Raw genomic sequence first — 11771 nt, forward strand, 5'->3', positions numbered from 1 at the left:
ACTAATGCAATGAAACCTGTATGGTCGGAAACATACCAAAGCAACTTAAATGTGATGGATATAACCAGAGGTGGTCAAAGTAGTCGAGAAAGCAACTCAAGTAGAAGTAGCGACAAAAAAATCTACTCAAGAACGAGTAGAAGTACTTCTTCCATAAGCAACCTGAGACTACTTGAACTATAATTTGCTGACTTCAAATCTACTCAAGTAAGTAGTTTTGAAAACGGTCATCATACGTTTGCATTGCCCTTCAAAAACTGCAAATTGAGCTATGCGGAAGGTGCAGAGAGCTTCATGCACAATGCATATTGATGCATCCAAAGAAATGTCCGACAGCAAGAGCATTCGACTGCATCATGATATGCAAATGATAGTATTGCTATGGAAATGATGAGATACTAATCTTTTGTTTACTCGAGCATCCTGTTTTAGAAAATGTCATGGTATGTTCCCTCACGCAAATTACGGCCTTTAGTTCAGTCGAAGAGCAATACGGAGAAGATGTATGGATACGATGATAGCACTTTGCGCGATTCGTATACGACGATAAAAAAAAGGCGTAACGTAAAAACGGCATATAGTGTAATTGTATTTTAGGAAAGTATACGGCGATGCTACACTTGCTTTTAAACTTAAACATGTATGTTCTCAAGACAAAAAATGAAACTAATTAGAACTCTAAGTAATGATACTGCGAATTGAACGAGAAATACCAATACTACATCATAAAGACAGAAAATGTATTTTATGTCTTTTGTCGAGACATTTTTAATGGTGGTCCGCTAAAACAGATCTAACGCTCAAAAAGTCAGATCCCGCTCCTCCAGATTAGAACGCGCCATGGGCTTCTATAGATTACGATATGATGGGTAAATGCTAGATTGCAAAACGGGGGTTTCAAACGTCATGATGGACCATATTTACTGTGATGAAATATGTCATATGGGCGACAATGCAATGCAACCTAAATAATATTCACTTTCGTGAAAACATATTTGTAACTCTATATCTAGGCCCTACTTGATGTGAAGCGCGACTTAAATTTTCTTAAAATGGAAAATAGAGCTCCGTGAAAACAGCCTGAGAATTCCCCAGTTTCTCTTTCTAATTGGGGGGTGACACAACTTCTACTTGACAAACTGAAAATAGCGAGGAGTAAGTAAGTAGATTACAAAATATTATGAAGTAGAAGAAGATCCCGCTCCTCCAGATTAGAACGCGCCATGGGCTTCTATAGATTACGATATGATGGGTAAATGCTAGATTGCAAAACGGTGGTTTCAAACGTCATGATGGACCATATTTACTGTGATGAAATATGTCATATGGGCGACAATGCAATGCAACCTAAATAATATTCACTTTCGTGAAAACATATTTGTAACTCTATATCTACTTGATGTGAAGCGCGACTTAAATTTTCTTAAAATGGAAAATAGAGCTCCGTGAAAACAGCCTGAGAATTCCTCAGTTTCTCTTTCTAATTGGGGGGTGAAAATAGAGCTCCGTGAAAACAGCCTGAGAATTCCTCAGTTTCTCTTTCTACTTGACAAACTGAAAATAGCGAGGAGTAAGTAAGTAGATTACAAAATATTATGAAGTAGAAGAAGAAGTAGCGACGATTTTATCTACTTGAGTAAGTACCAGAAGTAGAGGAAAACTACTTGAGTACTTCGAAAAAGTAGCAATACTTCGTTACTGTCCACCTCTTGATATAACAGGCATTATATTCTTTGTGGGAGCATAAAAGGTACATATTTGAACTTCGAAATATTACATTCTGTTGTGACGTCACAATGAGTGATACTCGATTACTCGACTCGAAGCATAATACGTGATTCAATCAATCAATCAGGTTCATTAATATTTTCATCGTTTCAAAACATCACAAGACTGCGATACAATGAAAAGATAGGAAGGTGTCGAAACAACATGGAGTAGCCATTAAGATCAGACACCCACCTTAGCCTAGGCGAAGTAAATAAGAGGCATGTACAAGTACACTGAATGAAAAGTAATGCAGAGAATATAAGACGCAAGCGACAAAATGAGGTGGCATGTGGCGGAGGGCGAGGTCGATGTTAGGTCGTGGTCCGGTAATCCTGAAGACTGGCTACAGCACCATGGAAGCATTACTACGTTAAAGACCTTTCCCATGCATAAAGATTTCATTGCCATACAGGCACTGACTGTTGTCGTTATGATGATGGCAAATATCGAATGACGACCGACACGTTGGGTAAATCAGAAATTATAATTATATATGCAACCACCGGCGTGGATTATTATTACTGATCTGTTACTAATGACGTCTGTTTCTTTTTTCTCTCCTTATACCACTTGTACACACTGTAGCCCAGTACACCAAGGCCCACGACGATGTCCACTCCAAGTATAACGTATGGTAATCCCGCAGTTAACGAAACTAAACTTGCTGTAGAAGCAACCGTTAGAACCGCCTTGCGTATCCCGTGTACTTTCCGCACCGTTGCAGTGGCACGTTTGATAAATGAGATCGGGTGTCCTAACCACGACGAAACTTTTCGCCATATTGCTACCACGTCGGTGCCTTGTCTCGAGGCTGGTTTTTCATTCACCTTGGTCTTGTTTTCTCCGGAGCACCTGAGATATTCTGCGTCCACGTAGGCGTTTAGTTGTTGCATCGCCGGTGTAGTATATGTATCGTCGATGTTACTAAGATCACTCTTCAACTGGTCCGTGACGATTTTTTGGGCCTGTTCATGATGCTTTTGAAGTTTTGCGGGTACGTGATATCCTTCCTGCATAACCTTTAAAGTATGTGGAACGTCAAGTGCGGCTCTCTACATTAGCGGTTCTCAACCTTTATCAGCTCGCGGACCAGTAAAATAAAAATAAAAAATTGACGGGCCGGACAACCTTCAAAAATCAAAATAACCAAAGATCAGACATGGGGTAATCGTGATTAGTAATCGTAATCGAGTACGACGATTACAGCATTTTCAAGTAATCGCAATCGATTACATTCGAAAAAAATCGGAAGTAATCGTGATCGATTATTTCACATAGCCTATCTAATCGATTTCTCTGTGAAAGAATGTTTATATTTATACTTATAAAACGACTATGACAACTGACCTTTCGTGAACAAGGATGAGTGCGATATTATATCAGGTTTAGGATCGCAGAAACGTAGGATTTTCAAACTCCACTGCTCGTTATTGGGTCACGTGTAATAGCTTTGCTTGTCATTGCTTAACGAATTGTCCACAAGTAGTAAACATATATTCGATGTACAATGCACATGTAGCCTAGTTATTGCGATTGTAAGAACCGCGCATGTCGTAACGACTTGGAGTTACCATATTTTGGAATCGGGACACTTTTTCAATAGGTCGTCACTTTCGTTCGAACCACGATCGAACTTCCTGTTTAGCGTCATATATGCCCATTTTCAGTCGAATCTATCCACTAGCTCTAAAAGCTGTAAAGGAGGACGAATTGCCAAAAAAGAGGACATTTAGGAGCCCCCGTAGAACATTTTCAAAAACCTGAAAAAAGGGGAAAAATCCTTATAAAGGAGCACGTATGGTAACCCTGTAACGTCAGCTCGCAATATCAGTATTTAATTGGATTGCATACAATATATACATCCGTAATGCGTATGCTCCTTGTTAAAATGCCAGAAACATTATTCTCATATCGCCCTACTTGAATCGAACACCATCGCAATTTCGCAATTCTTCACTCAACATTCGGATCTGACTGAGACCACAGTCATCTACTACATCATATTAGCGTGGACTGTAGTCAGAATCAGGACTGATACAGCACTTTTTCAGCCCTTCGCACAAACGTTTGTCTTGGGTCCCCATGGGGTGATCATTCAAAAATTTGATCAGGTTTACCGGCACAGCTGAGGGAGGGGGTGACTGCCAAAATTTCGGGCACGTAATCATATTTAATTCCAACATTTTCGGGTGTGCCCCTTGTTATTATTACTTTGTTGCATGTTACTAATTCGTGACCTCCCGTCTGCTATATAGTCGAAGGATTTTGGAGGCGCCGAAACATACCAGACTGAACTCAAATAAAGCTACTTTCGTGACACGCAAACATAAATTGTCATTTCCTCATATACGCATCATTTCCTCCCTGGGTGATGCCCCCGGGAGCATTTGTACTGTGGGGCTAGTATTGGCAGGACGGCACTATGCCTCACGCCCATTCAGTGCGACTATACGGACAATGGACATAGATAAACTTTCGGCCATGGTATTTCTTTGGTAGCACACTTCGTCGAGTATGAGGAGGGGTATGCACATTAAAACCAATATATTTAGCGACATTAAATAGCGAGGCGCGAAGAGCATTTTCCAGCAAAATAAATCTCTCAAAACTATACTCTATAATTGACTTGATTTACGAAATAATTGTTGGTGGGCCACCTTCGAGCTCACCCCCACCGAATTAGGGGGTTTGGAATGCGACAGTTACGGCCCTACTGGCTATAATGCAAATCGTTAGGTGCGGTAAATCGTCAGCTATGAATAAATACAGTCCATCCTCAAGATTACCGGACCACGACTGACCTATCGATCTCGCTTCCCATGATATGCCGCCCTATTTCTTGTCGCTTATTTTTTCTATAGTATCTTCTTTACTTTCATTCAGTGTGCATGCCTCCTCTTTACATCGCCTAGGGCCTAGGCCCTAGGCCCTAGGCCAAGGTGGGTGTCCGATTCCATAGACAACTCCTAGTCGCTTCGACATCTTCCTTTCTTTTCATTGTATCGCATTTTTTGTGGTGTATTGAACTGATAAAATTGCTAATAAACCAATGATGATGATGATGAAGTTGAGCAATGCGCATATTGTGACGTGGCACGCAAATGGCGTCACATTAAAGATAATAATTGTTCTTTCATGAGGCCTTCTCATTGCTATCGTTATATTGTGTTCGAATATGTCTTCAAGGATAGATTCTAAGAATCAGCAAAATAAATGTAATCGCGAATAATCGTGATTACTTTTCCAATGTAATCGTAACCGACTACGTCCAGATTCTGCTGTAATCGTAATCGTACTACTAAAAAGTAGTCATAATCGCAATCGATTTCATTCATGAAGTAATCACCCCATGTCTGCCGAAGATATTTCATTTAATGCTTATTCCTTTTGGACATTGGACGTGTTACAGATGGTTCTATATTGAAGTTTCAGCAAGACGAAGTTCTTTTAAAAAGCCACCAACTTGATTTTGAATCTTCGGTTTCTTATTTGAGAGAAATGCGACTTTTGCTGTGTGCAGGCCTCTACCTATACTACCAAATGCTGCTAAATTGTACTGTCGTAAGACAATGAATTAGTTTAGAAAGTCTTCTTATCTTCCACAGATCTTAATCGAATTGTAGGATATACTTGTAAACCGTTCCGTACAATACTTGCAGCCTTGTGACGTACGCTAAATCCAAAGAATAGACCACGAATGCCTACACCACGAATCCTTACATTCCGTATTTAAAATACCTAAATAAATTGAAAAGTTGCCATTCCATTTCTCTAAATAGTTGACAAGCGTCCAACCTCTTGAATTTTCATTCGAGATGTGAATTTGTGATACATTTTTTATCGCTTCGCGAAGTCGATATCGAATGGTGAATGAACGTTAACCATGAACTACATGCTCTATTTATAAGTTTCTTGTCTATAATGGGTAAAAATATTACGTTTCGGATATGCGAATAATAAAGTGAATTCAGTCGGTTGTGGGACATTTGATCGTGTGAATTTACAGCCCTAGCTTCAACCGTAACCAAACCCTTGCCCTAACTTTAACGCGCATGGTGAAGTGTCGCATTCGCATGTTATTTTTACAATTTGGACGACTATGGGCGGTGGGTGTACAGAATGACAACGTTGTCACTGATATTATACTTAACCAGATGCGATCTTTTTTCATTAAGTAATCAGAACTCATAAAGCTGAACATTAAAATGAGCATTCAGAGTAACAAAATGCTGTTGCAGTGCCAGTTCTCGAAACCCAGTAACACAAAATTTCGCAAACCTCTTCCATGACCTCGCGGTAGGCGACTTTGGCTTTTGTCAGATACTCCTCGATGATGTTCAAGAAAACAACCTAATGTAGAATACCTGGAAATCAGTATCTCCGACAATGTAAATTTTAAATTTTTTTTCTCCACCTTATTCCTTGCATTACATTTCACGCAGTAAACATGTTCACTTTCACACACGTTCAACACGTGAGTCGTGAAGCTGTTGATCAACGGCCATTTTCGGTCCCAGTTTTGTTGAAATGCGTCGACCAACTGCGACTGAAGCTCCCCTATCTGTTCATTCAAGTGTTCTTCATCCAAAAATATTTCCGTGAACTGGTGGTAATAAGATTTATGGAAATTGCAAACAGCCATTTCAACAGATTTCTGTTACCTCTTCTAGTTGTTCCGTGAAATGCTCTACAAGGAAATTCGTGTACATTTGCGCTTCGTATTGTTTAACGTCGTCCAGCTGAATATACGTCGTCACTTTCATTACAATGATGATGCGAAAACGTACTGAGATAGCGTAAAGCCATGATTGCTGGATGAGAGATCAAGGCAGTACCAAGACTGCGCGGTCTATTAATGGGGCACTTCGCTCTAAATATGATATGGTCACAAGCTTCACACACCAATATACCTGGCAGTGAACAACTTAACATCGTCTGTCGAGCGCTGGTACCGCGTCGAGAAAGTCTGACAGTGAAGATATGCGTCTCAGAATTTAGCGAAAGGCCAAGAATCAACGGATTAAGAGTGCCCTCGATACTACTGAGATGAATTGGCAGGGTTGTAATGACTCGAGTAATGACACGATTTTCTGATGACTCGACTTGACTCGAGTCATTTTCTCAAAATACGGAAATGACTCTACTCGACCCGAGTCAATTTCTGTATTGACTCGAGTTGAAGTCGAATCATTGTGCATGACTCGATCCAAGTCATATGACTCGAGACGCAGACCGCCAAGACCGACATTTCATTGTAATTTCGAAGAATAGTAAAGTAGCCTAACCACACTATTTGGATTTCGTCTATTGGTACTGGTACTTGAAAATGCAACCAGAAACTGCTAAAAGTGAGGAAAATTAGTATATTATAAATGCGAGCCATTCAATATCACCAAACAGAGTTATAAAATATGGGTTTAACAAGACATTAACAGGAATCTGAGCAGTCAACACAATGACTTGGACTCGACTCGAGTCCTAATACCGTGACTCGGACTCGACCCTATTTTCGCTGACTTGGACTCGGTGCTGAATTGAAAGTGGCTCGACTTGACTCGAGTCAAAACTATAAAACTGAGATTGACTTGTGACTCGGTGCCTTGTGACTTGGTTACAACCCTCAAGATTGGAATGGTAGGCCTACAACTCGTGAAAATATTTGACTGCAGTTCGAATACGGTGGATTTCTGGGGAAACTGACTGCTGCCAAAAATGTTTTTCACATTGCCAACTTTAATTTGAGACCATACATCATATTTAGAGCGCAGTGGCTTATATTAGATGTAACAACTTACTTGCTGACTAGAAATGAGAAAAAAACGCATTCTTACGGCGTGCAATGTTTCCGGCATGCATCACCAGTACCAGGGTGCCATCTTGTTGGTGGCATGATTTGGCCTATTACTGCATACCATTTTGCCCAATTCTAGCACCGATATAGATCTACGATTCTTACACCAAGTGTGAAATGGTGACAATGTGATTGTATAATGTATGGTGTGTAATAGCATTATGTAAATTTACGTAACTGTAAAGTATAGGCATGCATAAATATAGATATAGGGCTACATTATTTCTTGCTGCTCCACTTACCCTGGATAGCTGCTCCAGACCTTGCCGCCTTATGTTCATCTCCTTGAACTTTTTGTACGATTCATTGATGAAATCACGCAGCATTTCTGCATGGTCCGCGACGCAAGCTATCTCGCATATCGTTTCAATCTGATATTCCTGATCAGATCGAAGCAGGCTTTTTTCGTGGATCGACCCTAGTTCTTCGTCCGTTATTGCGTTGATTCCGATATCCTTCAGAAAAACCGAACTTGAACAAACTAAGTCTGTATTCAACGATATAGCAATACCGCATATTCTAGATCGGGCAGTGAACACATATCAATGCAACGCCTGTCACCTATATCTTTTTCACTCGACAACTTGAGACGATACTAATGATGTGCGATGCCTACCAGAGTACTCCTGTCGGAGCTTGTTTCTAACCAAACAGTATAGCAGTGTCCTGGCCCGTACCGGATTTTCGCTGGTGTGACAAAAAAATGATTGTTGTCCTGCCCTCAAGAAATTTGCGCTTAGCCTGCCTGTGTAGTGCAGACGTAGACATGAAAGTTGGACGGAAGTATTCAGCAATAATGCAACATAAGGTTTTTCATCCGTTGGCGGTATCAACGCGGTACCGGACTGCCGGTACGATATTTGCGATCCAACACTCCTGTGTAGGGCTGTGCACAATGATTCCAGTACTCGAATCTGCATCGGGTTTAAATAATTCGATTCGAGCAGCGAGAGATGATTTTTTCCTGTACGACGCTCGTTGCCATTGAGAGTTAACTTATCAACGAGATTTATAGTTTCGATACTATTGATCACTGTCGATGCGGAAAGCTGTAAACCTCGATTGATCGTACATGTGAAGTCGTGATTATCCACACAGCCTTGTCACACAGTGAAGTAAAATAGATATCAGGTCAAAATACCAAATAATATTTGATGTTATGTAGAACCGCGACCTACGTTATCGTAGGCCTCGGTAGAACTGTCATTAATTTTTTGTAATTGCATCAAAGGTACACATTCCAACTTTCCACTTCATTCATACTATTGTGACGTCATAAATAGTGATACCCGTCTCGAGTGGAAGACTCGGTTCATATCAAAATCGAATCACTTATGTACTCCATTTTGCCCGTCCCTACACCTCTGCTGCTTTAGCAGGGCCACTATGGTGATTACTAACATTATAACTCATCGACACGTCATGCAATTTTATGGATTCGCCTTACCTTTTTCATATTCGCTTTGTATCCTGCCCATGCTTTATGAACCACTTGCAATGATAAATTGTCAGCTTGACGCTAAAATAGAAATTGAGTGTGATATATTCAAAACCCATGGAAGTAAATAATGTTACATTAGTTGAATAAACGGCTCAGACCCAATCTTCTTCCACCTATATCGATATACAATAGTGCCGTGCATTTAGACAACATCATGCCTTATGGTCAACTCAAATTTGAAAATGTACTACTGTAGATGTTGTTCTGGAACTTGCTAACTATAGCTTTGTTTACCACGCGTAGTTCACCCCATGCAGACACTTTCCGGATATATTCTTGGCATTTCAGTATGACCCGCCTATGGAATTCGCAATTCTTATCTTCGTTTGTCTGGTTATAGCCTTGAAGACATTCGCGAATGAGCTTGCAGAACGAATCGCCCGCATCACCACCACCCTGCGAGAGATGGCATTCATTATTTGCTATTCGCTTTTAGTAACATACCCAATACCCATACTCAGTAACGGTCATTAGAAGAACTGTACTATACTATGACGATATCATTACTTGAACAAGCTGGTCAATCCTGGCCTTGATGTTGTTGTAGGTATCATCAGCCTCCCTTTCATCGCAGACTGCGGAAAATTCCTATAAACCAATTATAGAAGGATAGTTCTGTTATTAAACATATTCTAGAAAGTAATCGTATATATAATCATCTATATGCGGGGTCAGGTCAAACAATCGGCAATCATTCACCAGATATATTACATTCCAAAACAAAACGGCTCATCACCTGATATCTCAGTATAGATTCCCACACCTTCGGAAAACGATATACCGCAACTATCATACATTTGTATCTTGTCAAACATGTGTTATCACAAACCTTCATAAGCGACAGAAGTTGTTGTCCTGTCATTTGTTGGTTGCTGAGCATATTCCTTTCCAGCCTCCAAGGATTGAATAAATTTCGTGCTAGCTCGTCCATGCATTCGCGAAACTGAATCGACATATCTGAATCAAATGGAGGCTGCGGTTGCTTGGAATATCGCACCCGAAAAATCTCCAATTTATATAGGCCTATCTCCTGCATCACACATTCCCATGTAGTTGTTTTTTTCTCGCCGCGGAAGAACTGAAACCCGGACTTGTCGCATGATAACATTCAGAACATGTAATGTATAGTACAAAGCTACACTGGTCAAGGCCTGGAAATAACATTTCTGTAAAGTAGTGATCAATCCATACAGCATTATTGTCACAAAGTGCATTGAAATAGAAGAAATGAATAATACAATAGAACTGGCATTATTTTCTTTGTGGTCGGTAGGGCTGGGCACAATGATTCGAGTACTCGAATCTGAATCGAGTAATAATTTTAATCATTCGAGTCGAGTAGTAAAAGACGATTTTTTCGAGTACTGAAATTATGCGCTCCTCGCCACTGCAAGGTAATTTATCAACGTAAATTGTAGCTTCATTACTATTTTCCACTCTGGAAGCCTTGAAACCGTCATTGGCCTATTGCAACATACGAAACATATATAGTACAAAGCTACGAACGTTCCTGGAAATAACACATTTCCAAAGTTATGATCATCCCACAACATTATCACGAAGTGCAACGAAATCGGTATGGTCGAAAGGTATCAAAGTATCTTTAACGTAATGCATAACATGCATTATATTCTTTGTGGTGGCATAAAATATACATATTTGAACTTGGACATCTTACATTACATTATGGGGTCATAATGAGTGATACTCGATTACTCGACTCGACTCGAAGCATAATACATGATTCAGAATCGAATCACCCTGGTACTCGAATATGCCCAGCCCTAGACTGGTCGCACAAAAGGTACATAACTAAAATTGCCACGCAATACCTACTATTATGACGTTTTAAAGACTGACACTCGACCCGAAGCCTATGAGTTGTCAGTGTCCTATCGTATGTACAATAATTTAATCAGACGTTAAAATCTTTGAGGTGCTGCTCAGGTCAGACTATCAAACAGATTAAGCAGAATGTATTTTGAACCTTTAACAGCGCCAGAGAAGTTCACCCCATCGCCGGTAGCAGCTGGATGCGGCATCAAGAACCCGTCGACGCTCGCAACAGCCGATCGAATGTTTTGTCTCATGGAACGCGCTTCCGAAATTGAGCTCACTTGTAGGTATTCCATCAAATACGAATTTCCTCCAGCATGCCCGAAAGCATAATCTTGCGGATACTGCCAGTCTCGTATTATGAAAGTGAGATTCTGGATGAATAACAGTGTTATTCTATTTTGTTTGCGTGATATGATGATTGAGGTGCTACTGGGCGTCAGCTTTTACAGCATTTTACAGATTTACCAATGTACAGGCCGTGTTATTTTTGGCATTTCAGGAGCCAGATGCCAAAACTGCCAAAAATAAAAATTTGAAAATGCCAAAAATAAGCAATTTTTGGCATGTGCCAAAAATAACACGGCCTGTCAAATAGTGTATTTCGTTCATGGTGTTGTGTTAACAGGACCGCGTTACGAGCGAGAAGAGCGTTTGTGAAAGGCAGGTTTCTTAATCTGGGTCCAGCCCACCCATTAGGGGTGAAAGCATGGTGTCCTAAATGGTGTGGGCACAGCGAGATTGAACGGCTGACTGCATTTGGTTTACGTCATACTTTCCATTTGTCCGAAGGCAATTTTACGACCATTTTTG

The 11771-nt window shown here is 40.4% G+C and overlaps 1 protein-coding gene across 1 annotated transcript; it reads right to left on the minus strand.

Annotated features, from left to right (window-relative positions):
* Positions 1 to 1843: 1843 nt before the first annotated feature.
* Positions 1844 to 11342, minus strand: LOC145437547 (uncharacterized). Its single transcript, XM_080314815.1, has 10 exons — positions 11110 to 11342; positions 9952 to 10079; positions 9630 to 9710; positions 9357 to 9518; positions 9069 to 9140; positions 7864 to 8076; positions 6432 to 6509; positions 6185 to 6373; positions 6049 to 6120; positions 1844 to 2789 (listed from the first exon to the last, which is right to left on the minus strand). The coding sequence occupies exons 1-10, from the start codon at positions 11252 to 11254 to the stop codon at positions 2289 to 2291; spliced, it is 1641 nt and encodes a 546-aa protein (XP_080170941.1). The 5' UTR covers positions 11255 to 11342; the 3' UTR covers positions 1844 to 2288.
* Between the last annotated feature and the right edge of the window lie 429 nt (positions 11343 to 11771).

This window comes from Botryllus schlosseri, chromosome 4 (genome assembly GCF_051294905.1).
Source record: "Botryllus schlosseri isolate E-star chromosome 4, Bs_hap1, whole genome shotgun sequence".
Taxonomy (NCBI): domain Eukaryota; kingdom Metazoa; phylum Chordata; class Ascidiacea; order Stolidobranchia; family Styelidae; genus Botryllus; species Botryllus schlosseri.

Excerpts from the sequence above, each read along its gene's own strand:
- LOC145437547 (XM_080314815.1), bottom strand. The coding sequence starts at position 11,254 with ATGGAATACCTACAAGTGAGCTCAATTTCGGAAGCGCGTTCCATGAGA. Across the intron at positions 6,374-6,431 it reads TCACGGAACAACTAGAAGAG|TTCACGGAAATATTTTTGGA; the intron begins GTAACAGAAATC and ends TATTACCACCAG. Across the intron at positions 2,790-6,048 it reads ACCGCGAGGTCATGGAAGAG|GTTATGCAGGAAGGATATCA; the intron begins GTTTGCGAAATT and ends CATACTTTAAAG.